The sequence below is a fragment of the Mesoplodon densirostris genome, chromosome 8, assembly GCF_025265405.1.
Source record: "Mesoplodon densirostris isolate mMesDen1 chromosome 8, mMesDen1 primary haplotype, whole genome shotgun sequence".
Lineage (NCBI taxonomy): Eukaryota > Metazoa > Chordata > Mammalia > Artiodactyla > Ziphiidae > Mesoplodon > Mesoplodon densirostris.
The window spans coordinates 8,875,100-8,900,176 of record NC_082668.1 but is presented as its reverse complement, the minus strand read 5'-3'; the positions used below and the strand labels follow the sequence as shown (position 1 = coordinate 8,900,176).

The window sequence follows — 25,077 nt, the reverse complement described above, 5'->3', positions numbered from 1 at the left end:
CTCTTCTCCCTTCTGTACTGTTCACATGGAGCAGGAAACACAGAAGGACTTTATTCACAGGCTCCAAGGCTCGGCCTTCTATTGAAAGCTTTCCGAATATGCAAATTCCTCAGTATTGGATTCTTCTTTTCAAGGGCTTTAAAGTTGCGTACTCCCACTGTGAACAGTTAAGCAGATCAAGACTTCCCTGGGCAGGAGCTTCCTTAAAAATAATTCTTGCATTTAAAGGAGAAAGTTCTGAAACTGCCATAAAGCAGAACTTCCAGCTGCGAAGTCAGGCTTGACCAAAAAGGGCAGGAGCCCAGCTTCGCCTCATGGCGGGTACGCAGGTGGAAAACCCCTACTTTTGCTGTGCCCCGCTCCCACATTCGCCTGGCCTCCTTCATTCAGAACTGCCCTGTGCCTGTGTGCACGCTAGTCCTGGGTGACTGGAGACTCAAGCCAAGACAGTTGTCGCCCACCAGAAGCTCAGATCCAGGGAGCTGGACGAGCCTCTAAATGAGCCGGCTCTCCCCTCTCCAGAGGCCCTGGGCCTGCCTGCTCCCTTCACCCCTAGAACCAGGAGGTTCTGATCTCAGCCCCTCCTGGACAGAGCAGATCCCCACTGGCACGACTGTTGTGTCAGTAAGCAGCGGGCGTTTCAAGGTTTGTCGTCCTGTCTGGGCTCCTCCACGGTGGCATTTCAAAGACTAGGTCCCTTCCCCTGAGCTTCTGGTTCACCCTCTGTCCAGGTCTCCCTGCAGGACGGGGTGCCCTCTCCTCCCTCACGCATCAGACAGGGTTCAAGCTGAAATAACTAAGGCAAACAGGATTCCTCTCTCCTGCCACTATCCCACCCCCGCCAAGAGATCCCTTGGTTAAAATGGGACATTTTTTCCCGATTATATAGGATTTCACACCATATATTTGTTACACGCTCTTGTCACTTCTCATGGAAATCATTCCATGCCATATCTCATTTTAACAGCTGCATGATGTGCCATCACATAACTGTTTCTTTTTTTCTTTTTTAATTTTTACTGCAGTATAGTCGTTTTACACTGTTGTGTTAGTTTCTGCTGTACAGCAAAGTGAATCAGCTATATGTATACATAGGTCCCCTCTTTTTTAGATTTCCTTCCCATTTAGATCACCACAGAGCACTGAGTAGAGTTCCCTGTGCTATACAGTAGGTTCTCATTAGTTATCTATTTTATACATAGCAGTGTATATATGTCAGTCCCAATCTCCCAATTCATCCCACCCCCTCTTCCCCACCTCGGGAACCATAAGTTTGTTCTCTACAACATGACTGTTAACTTTTTTTAAAAGTCTTTATTGAATTTGTTACAATATTGCTTCCGTTTTATGTTTTTTGGTTTTTTGGCCGTGAGGCATGTGGGATCTTAGCTCCCCAACCAGGGATCGAACCCACACCCCCTGTATTGGAAGGCGAAGTCCTAACCACTGGACCGCCAGGGAAGTCCCTCTACAGCATGACTGTTTCTTAATTGATCAAATGAGCCTCTGCAGGTTCTGTATAGTACTGGCTCCCAGTACTGCTCAGTGAACACTGGCGATGATGCCCGTCAGAGTCATTGACGGGGAAGGGGACCTAGCTCTACATGGCTTAGACATAAGGGAAACAGTGGCTCGTGATCTGTAGAGTCTACAGGTTGGGCAGGCTCTGGGGTGAGCTTAATCCAAAGATCCCATTTCTTTCTTTCTCCCCACTCTGCCTTCCATGAAGTCAGCTTCATACTAAGATTAACTCTACTTGCAGTTGTGAGATGGCTGCCAACACCACCTGTTACTGAACCAAACTTAGGTCCACTGGCCTGCACAGTAAAGCCAATCTACTTGCCGCCAGGTTGTGGCAAAGGAGAGTGCAGCGTTTATTGTAAGGCACCAGACAAGGAGTTGGGGGCAGCTAACGCTCAAAGAACCCTAACTCCCCAATGGGTTTCAGGGATGCAGTTTTTTAAAATTTTTATTGAAGTATAGTTGGTTTACAATGTTATATTAGTTTCTGCTGTACAGCAAAGTGAATCAGTTATACATATACAATATCCACTCTTTTTTCGATTCTTTTCCTATATAGGTCATTACCGAGTATTGAACAGAGTTCCCCTGTGCTATACAGCAGGTCCTTATTAGTTATCTAATAAGTTATTAAGTATCTAATAGTTATCTATATATCTATCTTATATATAGTAGCGTGTATATGTCAATCCCAATCTCCCAATTTATCCCTCCCCCCTCCCCAAGGAAGCACTTTTAAAGGCAAGGTAAGGGAGTGGAGTCACAGGGTATGCAGTCAGCTCATACGCAGTTCTCTGACTGGTTGATGGTGAGGTAACATCAATCCTCAGGCTCCAGTAGGTCTGGAGGCTACCTGCCCATGGTCAACAGGTACTTAACTTCTTCCATTTGGTGGGGGTTTTAGCATCTGTAGAACAACTCAGGAAATGTGCATCAAATACTATTATCTAGGTACTTCAGGGAGAAACTAAAGATTCTGTGATTGCCACACGACTGATTTACTGTTTAAATTCTTACCAGTTCTCCTGGCCCAACTGCTATTTATGTCACTACACGTTCACATTCTTTCAGTCATTAATTCTTGAGCCAGGCTTTTGTAACTGAGGGGAAGCCGACAGCTTTTCTACAAACGAGGCAGGCAGAGGACATGGGGAGAAAGGTCTGTCCCAGGAAGGCCCCATGGCCTTAAACACCCAGGACCACGAAGGGTGGCAGAATATGCTACCCCAAAACATGCCACTTTGGCATAAGGGTTGTTTTGAGCTAAAAACACTTAAAACACAGATGATGCAAGAAGGGCATTCTAATCTCCCCTTTCTTTCCTGAAAATAGGAGATAAAAGCTCCCACATAAAAGAAGTCCTCCCTGTACCAGAAAGAAAGTAGCATTCTTATCATCAAGGACAAAACGTTAAGACTGAGAGAATTCTATACAAACAGACCCTGTTAAAATAATTCTTATCTTCCTTTAGCCTCCCCACACAGTTTACTAACTTTTCCACAATTGCCTCTCTTTGTTCAACCTAATGTAAAAGCAGGTAGGTTTTGCCATTTCTTTTTTTTTTTTTTTTTTTTTTTTTTTTTTGGTGGTACGCGGACCTCTCACTGCTGTGGTCCCTCCCGTTGCGGAGCACAGGCTCCGGATGCGCAGGCCCAGTGGCCATGGCTCACGGGCCCAGCCGCTCCGCGGCATGTGGGATCTTCCCGGACCGGGGCACGAACCTGCGTCCCCTGCATCGGCAGGCGGACTCCCAACCACTGTGCCACCAGGGAAGCCCCTGCCATTTCTTGAGATGTTCATTCCCTTATGAAGGCTCCCATGTCATATAAAATTTGTATAAATGTGGATGCTTTTCTCTTGTTAATCTGTCTTATGCCAGTTTAAATCTTAGGCCCAGCCAAAAAACCCTGAGAGAGTACAGGGAAAATGTTGCCTCCCCTACAGATACAATGGGTCTTTGTCAACATCCAGAGAAAGTGCCCACAAGCCTATGCATTTCCCAGCACTCCAAGCAAGAGTCCTATAAGTCACTCTAATTGGACCACCTTGGGTCACATGACCCCCAGCAATGGGGAGGGACTGGAGTGTGCTGACTGGCTTAGGCCACCCAGGGCCCACTCGTGAGTTGGGTTGGTTTAGTTTCCCCTAAGGTGACTAGACTGCATGAGGGAAGGCAGATGATCTGAGTGAAAATTGGGTTATTTTAATAAGCAGGCCTAGAAGGCTGAGGAGGTGATCAACACGCGCATTCTCAATATTGGTTTTTTCCTTTTTTTTTTTTTTTTTTTTTTTTTTCTTTTTGCGGTATGTGGGCCTCTCACTGTTGTGGCCTCTCCCGTTGCGGAGCACAGGCTCCGGACGCGCAGGCCCAGCGGCCATGGCTCACGGGCCCAGCCGCTCCGCGGCATATGGGATCCTCCCAGACCGGGGCACGAACCCGTATCCCCTGCATCGGCAGGCGGACTCTTAACCACTGCGCCACCAGGGAGGCCCGGTTTTTTCCTTTTTTAACACGTCGCCTACTGATGGATATATACGTTTTTCCAATCTTTCACTTTTATAAACAGTACTACAATGAACATCCTTAAACATACCTACCCTTTTGCACAGGATTCCCAATACTCTCTTCAAACTTGGGCTACACCTCTCTCTCCACGTTGGGGCCCAAGAACAAGCTGCCTGACACCTTTCCTGTCACCATCTCCATAGCTTGAGTAATGAAGACAGAAACGAGTCAGGCTGGCTTCTAGGGTTGGGAAAAGTGATGCCTGATTCTCACTGCACAGCGGCCCAATTATGGCCAGGGAGTACTCCCCTAGGGCCAGAAACCCTGGTCAGATACCTCCACTGGTCCACCCACCATGTGTCTTTAGATTAGTTCTGTAAACTAAAAAGACTAGCTAGCTCCCTGCCACACACCTGACAAATACTGCTGAGACAGAGGCATGAAAACGCAATGCTCTCTCATTCAAAAAGTTGAGGGGAAGAGGGACATACAGTCCATAGCTATAACAACAAAGTCTTTCTACCTACTGATTCAGTCGCACCTCACAAAGTTTGGTGTTTTATTTTTACTTTTATTCAATTCAAAATGTTTCCCGGGGCTTCCCTGGTGGCGCAGTGGTTGAGAATCCGCCTGCCGATGCAGGGGACACGGGTTCGTGCCCCGGTCCGGGAAGATCCCACATGCCACAGAGCGGCTGGGCCCGTGAGCCATGGCCGCTGAGCCTGCGCGTCCGGAGCCTGTGCTCCGCAACGGGAGAGGCCACAGCAGTGAAAGGCCCGCGTACCACAAAAAAAAAAAAAAAAAAAAAAAAAAAGTTTCCCAATTTCACTTGTGTTGTTTTCATTTGTCCCACAGGTTACTTAGAAAGTGTGTTGCTCAATTCCCACATATTTGAGGAATTTCTAGATATCTTATTATTATTGAATACCTCAGATAACATACTCTGTGTGTTTTCAATCCTTTGAAACTGATTGAGGCTTGTTTTATGTGTTTTTATACAATCTGATGATCTCTGTTTTTCACATAAAAGTATTTGGTGTGTTGATATAAATAATTATTAACAAGGTTAGATTTCAGTCTACCAACTTGGTTTAGTTTTCTATGTATGCCATCTGTTCTATTTTTCTATTCATCCCTTCTCTGTCATATTTTGGGTAAGTTGATTATCATTTAGTTTGCCATTTATTTCATCTGTTAATTTTTTTAGCTGAGCTTCTTGGTGTCGGTTCTAGTGTTTTCTTCCTAGAAACGGAAACATTCATTTTAACTTACCCATGTTATTGGACTCAAGCCTGCTTACCACCCCCTGCTTGTTACCTCCTACTTGTGAAATGTCTGTCCCTCACTCACATCATTTCTCCAGTCCCGGGAGCTGTTCATTCATGCATTCATCTCTCAGATACACACTTAATGAGTACCAGGATGTTGCAGGAAGAGGATGCCAAGTCTCAAACAAGGCATAACTAGGAAGGGAGTTGGTTCCTTCCACCACCAGAAGTGATGAGGCAATACAATAATTATCTCTAGCACCGGTGTGAGAGGAATGCTGTCACTGTAGAAAATAAGGCCATTATAAGGATGAAGCCAGACGCTCCCTTCCATCATCTCCCAAGCAGTCCCGGTCAGCCAGACCTGAATGTGAACAAGTCAAGCTTCCTGCACAAAATGATTACCCAGGTACAGGCAGAAGTCATTGAAACAGAAAAGCCAGAAAGATTATGGGCAACTTGGAGCCAATTTTCCACACTAGTGCATCTGAGGATGATTTAAGAGCATCTTGAAATCATAAGACCAGTGCACAAGGCCTGTATGTGTCAGGTTGTGCACAGAGGTGCTTTTTATAAGTACTAAAAAGTTCCCAACATTAGGGCACTGATTAAAATAAAGTATCGTTCATCATATACGTGATACTATTTAGCCTTTTGAAATGAAATGTCAGTCTATAGATGTTGACATGGAAAGATATCCAGAATATGTGGTTCATGAGAAAAGCAGATATCCGAGCACTGTGCACTGTGATGCTATCTGTACAAATGGGTTATGGTAGGAGGCACGGAGTAGGGATTGTGTCTGGTTTTGAATTCTGTCATATTCCAAGACATAATACGGGGATTTATATATACTAGGCCCTCAATAAATATTTGTTGAATATAATAAACACTTTGTTAAAAACCTGGAAGGTTAACCCCCTAGCTGTTAATAGTAGGACGGTGGGTGATACTTTTTTATTGTCTTTATTTTCTGTTTTTTCTGCAAGAAATATGCTGAGAAGGGGATTGATCACTGCCTTCAGAATTACACTGTAATGAATACATACATTCCTCTGTAAGCGCACACTGGGTTTTCAGGTCCCTGGTGTATGTGTTGATGGCTGAGGGAGCTGGAAGCCAGTGGAGGCTCCAATCAGCTTCAGTGACTACAGATTGTTCTTCTCAAGTTTGCCTCTCAGAGAAACTAGTGACTTTCTGATGTTGATCTGTACCAGATCCATGCCCAAAGAGGAAAAAAATATAAAGCTTAAAAACTCAAAGTTCTGGGCTTCCCTGGTGGCGCAGTGGTTGAGAGTCTGCCTGCCGATGCAGGGGACACGGGTTCGTGCCCCGGTCCGGGAAGATCCCACGTGCCGCGGAGCGGCTAGGCCCGTGAGCCATGGCTGCTGAGCCTGCGCGTCCGGAGCCTGTGCTCCACAACGGGAGAGGCCACAACAGTGAGAGGCCTGTGTACCGCAAAAAAAAAAAAAAAGAAAGAAAGAAAAGAAAAAAATTCAAAGTTCTTAGAATTCTTCCAGAGGATTATAAAGCTGCATGAGGATGTGAGTTTCTGAATCTCATTCCACTATCCAGAGGATAAAGATAAGCTCATAACTACTGTGTCGGGTGTCAAGTAAACATCAGATGGAAGAAGAGGAGGTTTTTGTTTTTTGTTTTTTAATTTATTTTTGGTTGTATTGGGTCTTTGCTGCTGTGCGCAGGCTTTCTCTAGTTGCGGCAAGTGGGGGCTACTCTTCATTGCAGTGCGTGGGCTTCTCATTGCGGTGGCTTCTCTTGTTGTGGAGCACGGGCTCTAGGTGCGTGAGCTTCAGTAGTTGTGGCACGTGGGCTCAGTAGTTGTGGCTCGTGGGCTCTAGAGCGCAGGCTCAGTAGTTGTGGCGCACAGGCTTAGTTGCTCCACAACAATGAAAGAAATGTTATCATAAGATGAATACTTAGTGGTCACCTTGTTCTATACCAGGCTCCCTGTGGACAATGTTCATGAAGTCACCCACTGTTCATATCCCCAAAACACACTTCCTAGATCTCATCAGCTGGAGACTAAGGGGCTGAGAAAGTGCACAGAATGAGACGTATAGGTACAGGAGCGGGGAGTCCATGGTGAGCATTGGCCCTCAGGTCCACCCACATGGACACAGCTGGCATTGTATTTGACAGTCTGTAAAGGGTGCTCACTTGGTGCCTTGGCTGAGGAATAAGGATGCCTCCTGTGATTACTGACCTTTCATCCACTCTGACCTTGAGGGGCCTGGCAGGTAAAGGGTGCCTGGTTGGTTGAGGTTAGTCCATTCACGATATCCTAGGGGAGGTACAGTCCCATTCCATTCTTAGAGTCCCTGGCCACTTCCTGGCCACTCTTGGCCAGCTCCATTCTAACATAAGGCTGGATCTGGGGGGCTCAGTCTCAAGCTCTAACTTCATCTGGCCAGGCAGATTTTAAAGGAGGACCAAGTTGACTGGCTTCAAGGTCACCCCGTCCTTATAGCACAGGTCAGCTGTTGTTTCCTCTCTGCCCTACCAGACTCTCAGATGTTGACAGAGCCTCACAAAGTCACCTTGAAGCCATGGCCATGGCAGCAGGTGCAGACTCCCTCTCTGAGGTTGCAGGTTGAGGCCACATTTTGCCCACATCGTGCTGGGCTAAGGATGCAGACGTGCAGACCCTGCTCAGGCGAGCTTGTCAGCCACTCCTGGATGCCAAGCAGAGCTGGCTGGTGCCCGCGCTTCACACAGATGTCCTTTCAGTTGTTGCTCCCGGGTCTTCAACCATGTGCCCCTCAGTGGATGGGTAGAGGAGGGATGGAATAGATGGCTGGAGGGCGGCCTGAGTACAGGTGTCTTGATGGAGGATTACCTCCCTGCCGCTACCCTTCACTCAGCCAGTGCAGGTGTGCCCTGGGGGGCTGCCCACTTCTCCTCCTGACAGCAGCAAACCAACGTGGGCCCAGCAGGGGTACTGTAGGGGCTTAAGCCAGGGTCTCTGGTTCAGCATCCCCTCCCAGGCTTCTTAACAAACCTTCATTAGACCCCTAGAGTTCAGGGAAAACTGAGATGCTTAACTCCCAGAAGAACACCAGCTGTCACACAGATCTGCACTCCCAGTGCCCTGATGGGAACCAGTCCTGGCCAGGTATTCGATGAAGCGGAGCAGAATATGCCACCCCAAAACTTTGGCGTGTGGATTATTTTGAGGTGAAGGCAATCAAGACCCAACAAACTTAGGGAAAGATTTTTACCTCTCCTCTTTTTTTTTTTTGGCCACACTATGCAGCATGCAGGATCTTAGTTCCCCAACCAGGGACTGAACAAATGCCTCCTGCTTTGGGAGCATGAAGTCTTAACCACAGGACTGCCAGGGAAGTCCTACCTCTCCCTTAACTGCCTAAAAGATTTTAAAAAGGAAGCCTGTACCAAAAAGACAGCTATTACCAGAGATAACTTTTTTTCTAATCTGAAAGACTTACCTGCATGGCAGGGCAAACATCTGGTTGCCAACCACCTGCTCTTCTCATCTTCCTGTGGATGGCCCTCCTCCCCTCTGGATCCCCAGGCCCCTAACCCTTTCCTCAGCTCAGGATGGCATGTAAGCCTCCATCGCCCAACTGCCTTTGCATCTCCTGTCTTTGTGGGGCTCCGGTATGCACATAATTAAATTTGTTTTTCTCTTATTAATTTGTTGCCTGTCGATTTAATTACTGAACCAGCCAAAGAACCCAGAATGGAGGAAAGGAATCCTTTTCTTCCCCAACAATGAGGAAATGAAGTCCTAGCACACTGGTGCCCTGTCTGGTCATCCAGCAGCCAGGACACAGAGGTGAAACGGCTAAGTGGTGCTTTGGGGGGCTCCAAGGAGCTCTGGTCCTTTATGTCTCAGCACAGAAAGAATTCAGTGAGAGGCAAAGTAATAGGTAAGAAATGATTTATTAGAATAGGACGCTTGTGGGGGTGAGAGGGTGCCACCCTAAGAACTTAGTGGGCTACAGTTTTATAATCAAAGGAAAAGTGGGGAGGGGGAAAAGACCCCCCTCTTCCTCATTCTTGAGTAGACATCACGCTTCCATCATCAGCTCCTTCTCCAGGTTGGGCAAGGGAGTTTTCTTGTCCCTACATTGTCAAGCCAAGACTGTCGTGGCACTATGGAAAAACTATTTCAGGTCTCAGTACAATGAGGGTCTTTCACTTTGAAATGTCACCTTTCCATAAATTATTGTGTTTTTATGTGTGCAGAGAGCATGTCCTAGGGATCATTAACTTACTGAGCTCACTGGGCAGGATGTGGGTCTCATGCCACCATTGTTTTATTGTTTTGGGGCATGTCTCATGCTTCTGTTGCATGGTTTTGTTGCTAAGCAGGTCTGCTTGGTTTTGTGGTTAAGCAAACCTGCTTTCTTGAGTGATCATTAACTTCCAGGGGTCTCCCTTATTTTTTGTTTACTTACAATCCCCTAGTGGGATTAACTATTTAATTACCTAATTTGTCCCTTTACCCTGTCCCTGTCAGAGGGGGCTGCTCCACCATGGGGCCCACAGTTCCTCGCTGGACCCAGGCTTTGAACATCCTCCCATGCCTCCTCCCACCCCAACCTCATTCCTCTGTGGTCCAGGGGCTCCCCCAATTTCCTTTCCCTCCATGGTCTTCCTCACATTTAAGATCTTTTTTCCTCTATCTGTCTCACCAGGAAGCCCATAAAATCTCCCCAGGTGCCACCTTCCTCGCAGCTCCCAAAACAATTGTCTTGGGGAGAAAAGAGAGTGTGGAAGGACAAAAGGGAGGAAAGAAAGAGGGAAGGAAGAGTGATGATAAAGGAGAAAAGGAAACAGTGGGGACACGGGAAAGGGGGAGGGGAAGGGAGGCGAGGGGAAGGAAGAAAAGGAGAATAGGATGAAAAAGAGGGAGATGAGAGGAGAAGGGAAGGACCTGCAACTCAACCAAGACTACTTGTTTTCCACATCAGCACTTTTCTGTCACTCCTCCTCCCAAGTTCTGCTTGAGTGAACATGAAGAAGCAAACTGTTTCAGAAATCCCAGTTTCACTTTACATCTCCATTGATAAACCAGAGAAACAAGAAAAAGCCTGGTTGTTTAATGATTTTTAGGGCATGGACAGGGGGGAGGAAGAAATATCCTTGGCATCCTGCCTTTTTCCTAAGGTCTTTGGAGTTTCCTGTTAATTTACTACCTGAACCTTTGCCATGTAAATAATACAGGTAAAGATAAACTTCACTGGCCCTGGACTCTGACCTTTGTTTAAAGCCCCACCCCGTGTGATCCATCTTCCAGCCCACCACTGGAAAGTTTGGTATGGTTACCTGGAAATTTAGAGACAGAGAATAAATAGCTGGAGAGGCATAGAGTGTTGGTTTTAGACAAGCCTCACGAGAAAGTACAAAAACACCAGCACAGGGGCTTCCCTGGCAGTCCAGTGGTTAAGACTCTGCACTTCTAATGCAGAGGGCATGGGTTCGATCCCCCATGCCGTGCAGTGCGGCTAAAAAAAAAAAAACAAAACAAAAACACCAGCACCTCTGAGAGTTCCTCTCTAATCAGCTGATAAGTTTTCCTCTCTTCCTCAAAAAGGTAACCAAATAGGGACAATTCCTTTTCCACTTACCTGGTAGGGCTCCCAGCCACTCTGCCACCCTCCCAGCTTATGCCCACCCAAGCTGTGCTTTGCAGGCACCACACTGCACCATTTACTTAGACAAGAATAATTTAAACAAGTGGTTTAATCCCTCTTACTCCCTATTGTTGAGCTGCCTGTATTTATTTCTCTTCTTGTTGGAATGTTTCCTCTAACGGTGCTTTCAAAGAGGGGCTGTAGGTGATAAAGGCATTATCTCCTGTATATGCCTGATAATTTAGCAAAATCTAGCTTCAGAGTTCTTTCTCTTTGATACTTTAAAAATGTTATTCAACTATCGTTTTTTTTGGCTGCGCCACACAGCATGTAGAATCCTAACTCCCCAACCAGGGATAGAACCTGTGCCTCCTGCAGCGGAAGTGCAGGGTCTTAACCACTGGACCACCAGGACAGTCTCTATCTTCTTAAATCCAGTGTTACTATTAAGAAATCTGAAGTCAATTGATTTTTGTTCCTTCCTCAGCCCTCTGCTATCCAGCTGCCTGGAACACAGAGGTAATGACTGGAGCTTTAGCTGTGAGTTTGAATCATGAAGAAGAGATGGGGGAATAGTGATCTGGAATGCAAACTGAGTCTTCAAAGACCTAGTAAAACAGAGCTACTACATCAGCCATGAACTGTCCACCTCCAAACTTCTACAAGAGAGAAAAATAAACTTTCATTGTGTTTATGCCAGTGTTATTTGTAGTCTGTGTCATTAGCAGCTGAAATGAATCTTAATTCATGTATTGATTAAATCTGCACTGGCTTATACTTTCCAGAAATCTGATTAAACTAATAGCTTTCATTGTTTTCTTATAACAAAGGTATCCCATTTATTTTATAGTTAGAAAATACAGATAAGCAAAAAGGACAAAATTAAAATTAAAATTACCTGTCATTCTTACTATCTAGAGATGAGTATGACTACTTTTTGAATATATTTTTCTGTACACACACACACACACACACACACACACACATTGTTTTAATTTTAGAAGATTAGGAACATCTGGAAAGGACTTCTGTTTCTCTCCCACACACCACAACCCAACCCTCCCACACACCACAACCCAACCACCTGTGGCCTCCAGGAAGGTAGGGTGTGTGGGGGGGGGCACGTCTCATAGTTTTTAGGTTTGTTTCTCAGTCCTCTTCAACCTCCTTCTTGCTTCCGTGGCATCTTCAGGATTGCATTCACAGTAATGGGCCAGCATCTCAAGCACATTACCATAGTGTCAGCCCTGCATTATTTTTTTCATTGCACCAATCACCATCTGAAGCTGTTATTTATGCATTTACTTGTTTATCGTCTTTCTCTCCCAGCCTCCACTAGACCGTCAGCTCCACAAAGGTAGGAACTTGGCCTGTTCACAGCTGTCTTCCCAGCACCGGCACAGTGCATGGTAGAGATGTTCGATAAATACAGATTGGTTGACTGAATCACTGAGCTGGTGCTGGAATCCAACCTGACTCCAGCCCAGGGCTGCTTGCTCCATATCTTGTGTTTTTCCCACCCAAGCCCCTGGATATCCATCATGGGCAGAGATGGTATAGAGAGGCACAACAAAGACCACAACAAAGATATGGGGTCCTTCCCCCCAACATTGGCTATACCACTGTAGGATGATCAGACTTAGGGCAGAGCTGCTTGGATATGTTTGAATCCCCACTGCTTGCACACAGGAGGTGCTCAAAAAAGGTTTGCTTTATTGAATGGACATACAAACTCTCCAGGAGGAGATGTTTCAACATAATTACAGGGGGCAGGAAACAGAGTAACTACAAGAGCAGGTTGTGGGTTATACGGTGAAGGAGAGAGCTGAGTATTAACAAGTTATTGACCCAAAGGGGCCTTTGGTCTATACCGAGTAATAGAGGAGAGGTAAAGAGCGTTGACCAGCGCTGCCCAATGCCCTAGCCACCCACTTCATGTGGTTATTTACACTTAATTGAAATGAAATAAAATCTAAATCTTGCACTAGCCAGATTTCAAGTGCTCCATAATAGCCACATACGGCTAGTGGCTACTGCATTGGACAGTACCGATAATATAAAACACTTCCATCACCACCAAATGTTCTATTGGGCGAAGCTGACTTAGACCCTTAGAATGAAAGGAAATGCATTTCTGCTTCTGACCTGGCCTACTAACATCCTCTTGTCCCCCTCCTGCACACATAGGTCAGAACACCATCCGTGCCCCACATCTGCTCGCCTAGACTTTCCGTTCCACAGGGAGCAACACGATCTGCCTCCACTTCCCAGTGTGGGGGGGCAATGCCCCGCAGGTCATAAGGACTTGTTGAAACAATGAGCCCTCAATTAATTTTTGTTAAATGCTGAAGGCCCAAAAGGTGAGTCAAGGACAGAAGCAACAGAAGAGACCCCTGCTTCCCTTCTTTTCTCACCTCACTACCCCCTTATCTGGTGCCCTGCCCCACCCGCCAGCTTCACTTCAAAGCAGCAGTCACGGGCAGCCCGGCCTCCAAAACTTCCTGTCCCCGAACCATGAGAACTCAGAAATCTATCTGCTCCAGGCCTCAGACCAATCTAGCTTGTGAAGGTCCATTTGTTCACATGATAATTTTCTGTCTTCCTCTACCTTCGGCTCCTGTACACCTAGTAGCTGTTCAATAAATGTTGGATGGATGGATGGGTGGATGGATAGATGAACGGCTCAGTTTCCCCGCGTCTGCCTCAGGGACCGCGGGAGGCGCCACCATTAGAGGCCTGGGAGAGAGCCTCCGCTCCGGCCCAGCAGCCGGCTGGAGCTGGGCGATCCCGGCCCGCGGGCCGGGAGTCGGGCGGGGTGCAGCCCTCGGGGGCGTGTCCTCCCGGCCGCCGCCGCCGCCGCTGCCGCACCGAGAGGCAGGCAGCTGGCCCGGCAGGGCAGCAGGGGCCGCAGAAGGCGGGAGGCGGTGAGCATGGAGCGCGAGCTGGAGGCGCTGGCTGCCCGGCCCGCGCACCCGGCTGAGCCGCCCTTCCAGGCGCTGGTGGAGGCGGCGGGCGGCTGCGGGCAGGTGTTGCTGGTGGGCGAACTGTGGGAGCGCGAGCAGAGCCGCGCGCTGCTGTGGGACTTCGCCCGGGCGGTGTTCCCGCCCCAGCGAGCCGAGGGCAAGCCGGGCGGCGCGGCGGCCGAGGGCGCGGGGCCCGGGGCGCCGGGGGCGCAGAAGGTGCCCGAGACCCGGGCGCGCGCCATCCGCTCCCCGCTGGTCTTCGTTCTGTGCCGCGCGTCATCGCTGGCAGCCCGGGAGCCGCGGCGCCACCTGCGGGAGATGCTGCGGGACGTGCGCAGCCGGCGGCGGCCCGGCGCGGCGTTGGTCGGGGTGCTGGTGGCCGAGGCGGAGCCCGAGGACGCGGTGGCTCCGGAGCTGCGGCTACTGGAGGCGCTGCTGCGCACGGTGTTCGGCCGCCAGGCGGGAGGCCCGGTGCAGGCGGCCACCTACTGCCCCGGCTACCCGGCTTCCAGCTTGACTGTTCAGGCGGCCGCCTGCAGGGCCCTGCAAGCCGCCGGGCCCTTGCTACCAGGTGAGTGGGCTCGAGGTCCCGGACGGCGTGGGCGGGCGGCGGCTGGGGGAAGGCCAGCTTTTTTGGCCAGCGCCCCCCTCATGGTACACCGAGGTAAACCGAGGCCGGGAGAGAGGAGGTGCCTAGCACTAGGCCTCCCAGGTAGGGCGGAGCGGGCCCTGGGCAACGGGCCGAGTCTGTCCCGGGAGGATCCTGAGTGCATGGGATTCTGAGTGCTTAGGAAAGCCGAGGGGGCAAGCGGAAGGCAGGGGAGGTTGGTGGAAAGAGGGCTGGACTGAGCTGGGCAAAGATCTGGGATTGGGGGGGGGAGGAGAGGAGGAGACGGGAAAGCCTTGGGATGCACCAGTTTCAAGGTGGGTGGAGGACAAAATTGGGACTAGGGGGAGGGCAGGAGGAGACGGGAAAGCCTTGGGATGCACCAGTTTCAAGGTGGGAGGAGGACAAAATTGGGACTAGGGGGAATATCCGGTGCCAGGAGCTGCTAGGACGCGCACAGCTAGGGATGCTCTGGAGACGCGACGGTGAAACGCCGCGGGGTCAAAAGAAGAAGGCAAGGAATAAATGCCGGGGACTTGGAGGTGAGGGGAGAAAGGATGTGAGGGACTGAGGGCCTAGGGTCTCCCAGTCCTTCTTGGCTACCCACTGCCGTGTCTCCCTCTCTTCCCTCCCCACTCTCCTGAAGTGTGGGGAGGGGAGTACGGGTCTTCTCCCGGCCCCAGTGACTGCTGCCATCAGCAAAAGGGTCAGAATCTCCTCCATCCGGGTACACAGGGTTTTACAGAAGATTTCCAGTGCCCCGAGATTAAAATATGGATGTTAAGTACAGCTGGAACTGGCAAAGCTGTGAAATGCCGGAGTGATCTAGCTTCTAGCTTCCTTCCCCCAACTCCTCTCCAGCACCTGCCGCCCTCCAAGCTTTCCAGCCTCTGCCAACCTTCTTGCTAAAGAGTTAATGACGACAGAGGCTGTGTTCCTCCTCCCTGGGCATAGGTGTGTTAACTCAGCAACTGGGTGATGCCAGACTTACAGGGGTCGGGGGTGGGGCTTTTCCTACAAGGAGACCTGGTACCTCTGATGTCACAAATGTCACGGACTTACCTGCCAGCTTGGCCTGCCTAGGTGAAGACCATTCCTCTCAGCTGTGGAGCCTGCCCTAACCTTCCCCTCCCCTTCCCACAACTCTTCGGTTGAGTCTGTGAGGAAGCCAGCTAAATTTGAAACTCAAGGGCCAGCATTCTGAAAGACATGGAGAACGTCCTGAGGTGGATTGTCATTCGGATTGTTGCTGCCAGCACCTTTGCTGACCTGGCCCCATGGGGAAAATTTTCTGTCCCCTAATGAACCTGTGCCTAGAAAATTCTCTGAGCCCTTTGTCTCTTAGACATCTCTTATTCCCAGGGAACAACTTTTTTTTTTGAATTTTATTTTATTTATGATTTTATACAGCTGGTTCTTATTAGTTATCCATTTTATACATATTAGTGTATACATGTCAGTCCCAATCTACCAATTCATCCCCCCACCCCCAGGGAACAACTTTTAATTCCCCAGAGCCAAGTTTGCTCTGGGCTCCTAACCTTTTTTTACATTGCAGTTGCCTCAGAGAGAAAAGCCTTTTCTTCCATCCTCCTTTTCCTGACCAATCCCATCTCACCATTCAGGACTGGACTTCCTCCTCCAGAAAGCCTTCCCTGACCCGCCCACTCCCATTTGCAAGTTCACAAATGAAACCCCCAACCTGCTTCTGCATGGTTTTGTCACTTTCCCTTGTGAGTTTAATCACTGTATTCCCATTTCCTGACACCCGGCTTGGCATGCAGAATCCTTGCCTCTTTTTAAACACTAACATTTCACATTTTTAACATTTTGCAAGGGAATCATTCTATATATTGTGTTAAAGTCGAATGTACTTTTATCAAAACATACTGAACATGAAACCTTTCATTAACGACTAAAGGTCACGGGTGTAACTATAACTCATTGTCCAGTAATTTCTTCCAGGCTTTTGCGGTGGGTTACACCATGGATTCATGCTACTAAGGTTTTGCTAGTGCTTGCAGAGTTTTCCAATCTCTTTTCTCACTGTCTGATGGCTATTCTTATACTTTTAGGTTGCCTGCCTCTTGGTAGTGCTCTTTTACCCAGTTTATGCTTAATTCAGATGCATTTTGGTTGAAAAACAAGTACCCAATCTTTTTAGAATTGGTTACAGATTAAGAGTAAATTGGCCCCAAGTAAAGAATTATGAGAAAGGATTTTCTGTGTCTTGGCTCTCCGGAGTCCTTTTCTAAAACTTTGTTCCAGTTGACCTTATTCCAGATGGTTAGGGATCTCAAGTAATCCCCAGATAACTGAGGTGGTACTATAATAAGGAAACTCGAATCGACATGTAATTGTTTTGTGTGTGATTATCAAAAAAGATTAATTCTATTTCTATTAAGAAATAGTTTGATGGCCATTTCAAGAATAGTTGAATGGCCATCATTTAAAAATCTACAAATAGAATAATAGGGACTTCCCTGGCAGTCCAGTGGTTAAGATGCCGCGCTTCCAATGCAGGGGGCGCGGGTTTGAACCCTGGTGGGGGAACTAAGATCCCACATGCTGCGTGCCCCCCCCCAAAAGTCTACAAATAATAAATGTTGGAGAGGGTATGGAGAAAAGGGAGCCCTCTGTACTGTTGCTGGGAATGTAAATTGGTGCAGCGATTATGGAAAACAGTATGGAGCTTCCTCAAAAAAATAAAAATAAAGTTGCCATATGATCCAGCAATACCACTCCTGGGCGTATACCCAGACAAAACTATAATTCGAAAAGATACATACACCTCTATGTTCATAGCAGCACTATGTACAATAGCCAAGACATGGAAACAACCTAAATGTCCATTGACAGATGAATGGATAAAGATGTGATATATATATATCACATTGTGTGTGTGTGTATGTGTGTGTATATATATATATATATATATATATATATATATATATATATATATATACACACACATACACACACACACAATGGAATATTACTCAGCCATAAAAAGAATGAAATAATGCCATTTGCAGCAACATGGATGCAACTAGAGATTATCATACTAAGTGAAGTAAGTCAGAAAGAGAAAGACAAATACCATATGGTATCACTTATATGTGGAATCCTAAATACGACACAAATGAACATACCTACAAAACAGAAACAAACTCTCAGACATAGAGAACAGACTTATGGTTGCCAAGGAGGAGGAGGGGTGGGGGAGGGAAGGATTGGGAGTTTGGGATTAGCAGATGCAAACTGCTGTATATAAGATGGATAAACAACAAGGTCCTACTGTATAGCACAGGGAACTATATTCAGTATCCTGTGAAAAACCAGAATGGAAAAGAATATGAAAAAAGTATATATGTATGACTGAGTGACTTTGCTGTACAGCTGAAATTAACACAACATTGTAAATCAACTAAACTTCAATAAAATTTAAATAATAGTTTGAACTAAAAATCCGGGGGTAGGGGGGGAATTACTGCTTCTTGAGTTTTTTCTTTGGTGCTATGTAATTGTAATTAATTTCATGTCATTTTTGTTACTGTAGTTTCTCCAACATGGTACCTATATAGAGCTTTTGCAAAGATGAAATGAGATAATATGTATATAAAAGCAGTCTTTCTTTTTGTTTTTTTTTTTTAAAGCTCAAAAACCCACCCCCTTTTGCAAATCAGAATCTTTCGTTTTTAATCAGGCAGTTACAACTAGGGCAGTTGACAGTTGAAGCTCTTGGTCGGCTGAACAGAAAGTCTCTCAGTTGTGTCAAGCACCATCTGAGCCCACTGCCTCTGGGACTTTGTGTTTTTTTCTAGCAGAAGGAGCCTGGGAGAGACCCGGCCTCCCAGGACTGCTGGCATGCTTTTCCTGGGGCCCCTGGAGCCGGGGGAAGGACCCAGATGACACTTCCCCCAGTGACCCAGCTCACGGTGAGTGTGTCACCTTCCTGGCTTCCTAGACCCTGAGGGGGGCTTGGGGTTACGGTCACGTGCACACAGGGGACCATAGGGATGGAGTGGCCCACCATCGGCAAAGCCCTTGCTTTGTGCGGGGTGTGGGGATGAGCAACGTGAGGTGCCTTGACCCCCAGCCAGCGGGCACTCAGGCTGGGTCAGCGGGGCTCTCGCCCCAGGAGTCTCTGCCTAAGGAAGGGGTTGCGGGCGGGGCTGGAAGACAGTTGCCAGACGTACTACGTGATGGGGCACCTGGAGTCAAACGCATTGTCTCCCCTGAGGATCCAGGGAGTTTAACAAGTGACTTTTTTTTTTTTTTTGCGGTCCGCGGGCCTCTCACTGTTGTGGCCTCTCCCGTTGCGGAGCACAGGCTCCGGACGCGCAGGCTCAGCGGCCATGGCTCACGGGCCCAGCCGCTCCGTGGCAAGTGGGATCTTCCCAGACCAGGGCACGAACCCGTGTCCCCTGCATCGGCAGGCAGACTCTCAACCACTGCGCCACCAGGGAAGCTCTAACAAGTGACTTTTGAGCTGGAGGTTGGGGGATTTTCTTAGACAGAAATGGGAAGATTTGGAGAGGGAGCACCATGAAGGAAGGCTTGACAGCATGTTGTCAAGCTCAGAAAAGGGACCCCTGCCAAGAGTGCCCTGGGGGTGAGGTGCAGAAGGAGACTGGTGAGGGCCGAGGCTGAAGAGGAGAGTTGGAGCCAAATCAGGGCCCTGGACCCAAGTTTCTCAGGAATAGGGAGCCCTGGCGACTTCTGAGCAGGGGTGTGCGCTGACTAGGGTGTGTAGAGATGATACTGGACTGCAGGAGCAGTGAGAGACCAGAGGCAGAGCCCACCGAGGAGGGGACTGCACCCTGCTGGAGCACTTGCTGGCTGTCACCTCCAAGAGGCCCTGAAGCTGTCTCCTCTCCCAGGCTCACTCACGGCACAGCAGCTGCTCCTTCCATCAGCAGGAGAATCTCCAGTCTCCTCTAACATAACATAATCACAGGAGTGACTCCCCATCACCTTCGTCACATACCCAAATCTATGGCATGACTATCTCATCATAATCGCAGGTCCCACCCACACTCAGAGGAGGGGATTATTCAGGATAAGTACACCAAGGAATGGGAATCTTGGGGGCTGTCTTAGAATTCTGTCTACACAATTAAAAGCTCAAAAAATACAAAAGAAGAAACACAAATATTAAAAATCATTCATTTAATTCCCCCACTCAGAGGTAACTATAATTAGGGTAGACCATACGGTCTGTCTGTCTATCTAGCTCTCTATTTATATTGCCTTGTACTACTTAAATATTAATAAATTCACTTCTATATAATATATAAATCATCTGCAAAATGCATCACATATTTAATATATTTAATTGCAAAAATGTTAACTTCAACCTTTCCATCATCATTTTGGATGTATCTGGAAACTAAAGGGGAAAAAAAGCAAAGGAATCATAAACATTTTTTTATCTTTTTTTTTGGCTGCGTTGGGTCTTCATTGCTGCGCTTGGGCTTTCTCTAGTAGCGGTGAGCAGGGGCTACTCTTCATTGTGGTGCTCAGGCTTCTCATTGAGGTGGCTTTTCTTGTTGCAGAGCTCAGGCTCTAGGGCACGTGGGCTTCAGTAGTTGTGACCACAAGCTCAGTAGCTGTGGCTCAGGGGCTTAGTTGCTCCACGGCATGTGGGATCATCCTGGACCAGGGCTCGAACCTGTGTCCCCTGCATTGGCAGGCAGATTCTTAACCACTGTGTCACCAGGGAAGTCCCCATAAACAACTTTATGTAACTCTTTGATCACTTCTCTCTGTAGCATATACCAAATTGTTGAGTCTCATGTAGAAGTGAATGTATTAAATGCAAATTGCATGTGCAGACTATACATAAACATTTATAATATACATAATAAATAGCAGATTGTACATACATACATTTACATACACTGTTTTAGAATCTGCTTTCTTTATCAATAACATACTGTGATTGTGCAGTATTCCACAGCGATAATTATATGTCAACATCTTTCATCTTTATTTTTTTTTTTGAGGTAATTGTAGATTCACATGCAGTTGTAAGAAATCACATTAAGAGATCCTGTGTTCATCTTGCCCAGTTTTCCCCCATGTACATCTTGCAAAACTATAGGATAATATCACAACCTGGGTGTTGACATTGAAACAATCCACAGACCTTATTCAGATTTCCTGAATTTTACTTGTGTGTGTGTGTGTGCGTGTGTGTTTAGTCCTATGGAGTTTTATACATCTTTTTTTTTTTTTTTTTTTTGGCTGCGTTGGGTCTTCGTTGCTGCGTGTGGGCTTTCTCTAGTTGTGGTGAGCGGGAGCTACTCTTCATTGCGGAGCGTGGACTCTCGGCACGTGGGCTTCAGTAGTTGTGGCTTGCGGTCTCTAGAGCGCAGGCTCAGCAGTTGTGGCCCACGGGCTTAGTTGCTCCACGGCATGTGGGATCTTCCCAGACCAGGGATCAAACCCATGTCCCCTGCATTGGCAAGCAGATTCTTAACCACTGCACCACCAGGGAAGTCCTATACATCATTTTTAATGCCTGAATCCCGTAATGTGACTGAGCCACACTTTACTCAGCCAATCCCTTTGTCAGATATCGAATCAGTTAGGATGCTCTCAGTTATAGGTAAAGAAGCCATGACTCAAACTAGCAGAAGCAGACAAGGAATTCATCATCTCACCTAAAAGACAGTCAAGAGGTGGAGTCAGTTTCAGGGCTGGTTGATTTAGGGGTCCAGCAACACTTTCAAGGACCCAGGCTTTTTCCTTCTCTTTGCTGGGCCGTCCTCAGTGCTGTTTCATCCGTAGGCTGGTAGTAAGATGGCTGGAGCAGTTCCACTAATTATTCCTAATTATTTCCTTAGGATAAAATCCTAGAAGTGGAATTGCTGGGTCAAAGGGTATGTACATTTTTAAGGTTTTCGCTCCGTATTTTGTTGTGTTTTTAAAGTAGATAGTCACTGGGGTCAACTCCTTCCCTTTCATTCCCAGCTTACCCACTCATAAACTTGATCTTCTCATGGGGTGATTCCTTCTCTTGTGTTCCAGATAACTTCCAGGACCCGGAGGAGGAGGTGGCCCTGACAGCCGTATATCCCAATGGAGATTGCGAGGATCCCAGAAAGGGGTTGGTAGCCTGTGATAGAGTGGCCTCCACTCCCGCTGAGCCCGCCGGAGACTTGAGATGAAGGCTGGACCCCTGGCTGCCCCGGCTCTAACCTACAGACAGGGGGCTGGCTCTCACTGAGCTACCCTGCCTCCATGTTGACCTTGGGATGCTGGTAACTACAAAGCCCCACCTGCCAGGGGGCTGTTGCGTTGACCTGTTACCAACCAGGCAGCGGGACTTACTAAGCTAAGCAGGACCTAGGAAAATGTATCCTCCGGGAATCTGACCCCCCCCCTCACATTTGCTCACTCTCTGGTCACTGTGGGGTTATTTTTTCTCTCTGTGCCGTGGTTTCTCTATGCCATTGAGACAGCTGGCTATCTGCTTTGAGGTTCTGCGGTGCTGTGGCATCCCATGATTGTTTGCATGAGTATCCATCATTTCAAGAGCAGCTGGACTAGAAGTCATCAGATCTGAGAGGGGAGCCTTGGACCTGTCACTCAACCTTTGGGTCTTCTGTTTCTCAAACACATAAGGGCGCTACCAGCCCGGTGGCTCTCAGCCAGCGGCCAGGCTACCCCTACAGGCAGTATTGGAAATTTGTGTGTGTGTGTGTGTGCATGTGTGGTGTGTTGGGAGAGTCACTGCGACTGTGGGACACCCCTGGAATTTAGTGGGCATCTCACAATGTACAGGGCAATCTCCAGCAGCACAAAATTGTTCCATTCAAAATGCCCATCATGGCAACTTGGAGAAATTGTAGATGAGACAATCTCCTCCCTGTCAAATTCTAGGAAGAGTCCCCCAGAGCAGAGAGAGTTGGGCTTCCTGGGGCTTTGGCTCCCAGAGCAAGCCAGAATAAAGATGCATTGCCACCCTGGAGGCCTTTTGGGCCAGAGCCAGTATGGTCCCTGTGCTGCAGGCCCAGGGCATAAATAGCTTTGCACATTCTTGAGAAGAAAGGACCATCTTCTTTTTTTTTTTTTTTTTTTTTTTGCAGTACGCAGGCCTCTCACTGTTGTGGCCTCTCCCGCTGCGGAGCACAGGCTCTAGAGCGCAGGCTCAGCGGCCATGGCTCACAGGCCCAGCCGCTCTGCGGCATGTGGGATCTTCCCGGACCAGGACACGAACCCGTGTCCCCTGCATCGGCAGGCAGACTCTCAACCACTGCGCCACCAGGGAAACCCAGAAATGTCCATCTTTCTTCCTCATGTTGACATTAACTTTCTGTGCCGCATTCTTTGAGAATAAAGATGCTGGGAACTAACCACAGCACCAAATAGAAGGAAAGTTGCGGCTATGGATTACAAGAGCATAGGATTTATTCTTGATCTGAGGTCCTAACCCAAGGTCAAAGCAGACGAAGCCCAGAGGTGCCGAGTTCCTCAATCCTTTTTTTCTCTGTTTATGAGTCAGTCAGGGTCAATGATGTTCCCTTAAAAGCTGGGAAGACCATCTGACGGTTCACTCAGAGAGGGAACTCTGTATTAGCTCCCTTGTCTTTCTCACCTGCCCCTGGAGAAACCCAGTCTTTGGAATGGCAAGGACAGCTCCTGATTTTCCCAAGTAGAAAGCACTGTCTAAGGGAAGCAGCTAAATTCCTTCATTCATGCATGATTCACTCAGCAGACATGCAGTTGTGCCCAGCACTCTGCAAGATGCTACATAACTTGTATGAGTTATTTCAGCTCTTGCTGTGATGGCGACCAAATGTGGAATGGGGAGCCTTCTGTGGCCGAGGAGCTCTTTGATGTTAAGGAGGGGCCCTCCCTGCTCTATGACTCAGTTTATTCTCTACAATAGGGAGCCTAGTCCATATCAGTGTGAGGGCAGGTAGGATGACAGGAAGGATACAGCTGACTTCCTCCTACACAAAATGAACTGCTGTTGACTTTGTTTTACAATGGGGAGCCCCATTCCTTTGACCTCTACCACCACGGCCACTGGCACCTCCTGGGAAGAGAGGACAGGAGAGGAGCCCACGTTGCCTGTCAACCAAGTTCTCCAGCTGCCCTGAAGGGTGCAAGATGTTCGCCTGTGCCCTGCTCTGATCCGAGTTGGATCCAGAGTTGGATCCAGACCAATTTCTGCATCAGTGTTATCTCGACCAGAGGCTAGGACTGGAGAGGGCTCTTCAGTACTTAAAGGGGCCCAGAATGGTGTGTCTCAGTTAATCCAAAGGGAGTTGTAGACCAGTGCAATCAGCAGAGACATTGATACTACAGCCAATTTTACTGGTGCAGGTGTGCTGCAGCAGTAGGAGTGGCTGATTCTGGTGCTGTTATTGGAACAGCCTTTGGCAGCCTCATTGGTTTTGCCAGAAACCCTTCACTGAAACAGCAGCTGTTCTCATACGCTATCCTGGGATTTGACTTGTCTGAAGCTATGGGTCTCTTGTTTGACGGTTGCTTTCTTGATTTTGTTTGCCATATAACAGAAGTTACTGCTTGAAATGTTGGCATTCATATTAATTACAGATATAATTCTGTGTATCTTACTGTGACTCCGAAAACTGTAGTATTGGTTTCATGGAAATGAATGTTATTTCCAAAGTCATTTCATTAAAGATGAAAACGTTAAAAAATAAGAATAAAAAAAATAAAATAAAATGGGGAGACTGGTATTTTTTAAAAATAAATTTATTTATTTATTTTTGGCTGCACTGGGTCTTCGTTGCTGTGCGCGGGCTTTCTCTAGTTGCCACGAGCGGGGGCTGCTCTTCGTTGCGGTGTGCGGGCTTTTCATTGCGGTGGCTTCTCTTGTTGCGGAGCACAGGCTCTAGGCACGCGGCCTTCAGTAGTTGTGGCTTGTGGGCTCTAGAGCGCAGGCTCAGTAGCTGTGACACCCGGGCTTAGTTGCTCCACGGCCTGTGGGATCTTCCCAGAACAGTGATCGAACCTGTGTCCCCTGCATTGACAGGCAGATTCTTAACCACTGTGCCACCAGGGAAGCCCCAAGACTGGTATTTTTGAAGCTGCTATATTTTTCTATTTCTCTGTTCATTTCTTTGTAATAATTTGGTTGAAGTTTTGTTATTTGATGGGGGGCAGGAGCTTTTTTTAAGTTAGGAAATTGTCTAAGGCAGAAGTCACAAGACAGTAGCCTCTGCTGTGTTTAAAAATCTTTTGTATTTGTTGCCAACATTTGAAACTTGGGAGATTGCATGTAAAAAACCTGGTTTTCTGGGTGAAGGATGGGGCATGTTGTCCTCTCCAGTTTCCTGCCTCCCTCCCACCCACCTCTGCCACTCCTCTGCTGCTCTTCATCTGAATATGCCATGTGCCTGGTCCTGGTCCTGGTGGGCAAGTGAGTTTGCAAGCCTCTGGTATAAAGGGTGGTTTACTCATTATTTTTTTGTTACCTTCAGTATTTGCTGTGAATAGTTGAAGAGAGAAGGTCTTTCTTTACTGAGACTTGAGTTCTGCCTCCCAAATGTTAAACGGGACTGAGACCCATCTTTGCTTCCTAGAGAATGGCTAAGATAAGCCCCATCCT

At 47.7% G+C, this 25,077-nt stretch overlaps 1 protein-coding gene and 1 pseudogene across 1 annotated transcript; both read left to right on the top strand.

Annotated features, from left to right (window-relative positions):
* Positions 1 to 13,846: 13,846 nt before the first annotated feature.
* C8H2orf72 (chromosome 8 C2orf72 homolog) lies at positions 13,847 to 21,661 on the top strand. The gene is made up of 3 exons (XM_060105829.1): positions 13,847 to 14,450; positions 18,311 to 18,424; positions 21,522 to 21,661. Exons 1-3 carry the CDS (start codon positions 13,847 to 13,849, stop codon positions 21,659 to 21,661), a joined length of 858 nt encoding a protein of 285 aa, XP_059961812.1.
* A 1,698-nt stretch (positions 21,662 to 23,359) lies between these two features.
* On the top strand, positions 23,360 to 24,016 carry LOC132494685 (ATP synthase F(0) complex subunit C3, mitochondrial-like; annotated as a pseudogene).
* The last annotated feature ends 1,061 nt before the right edge of the window (positions 24,017 to 25,077 follow it).

Excerpts from the sequence above, each read along its gene's own strand:
- C8H2orf72 (XM_060105829.1), top strand. The coding sequence starts at position 13,847 with ATGGAGCGCGAGCTGGAGGCGCTGGCTGCCCGGCCCGCGCACCCGGCT. Across the intron at positions 14,451-18,310 it reads CGCCGGGCCCTTGCTACCAG|CAGAAGGAGCCTGGGAGAGA; the intron begins GTGAGTGGGCTC and ends GTTTTTTTCTAG. Across the intron at positions 18,425-21,521 it reads CCCCAGTGACCCAGCTCACG|ATAACTTCCAGGACCCGGAG; the intron begins GTGAGTGTGTCA and ends CTTGTGTTCCAG.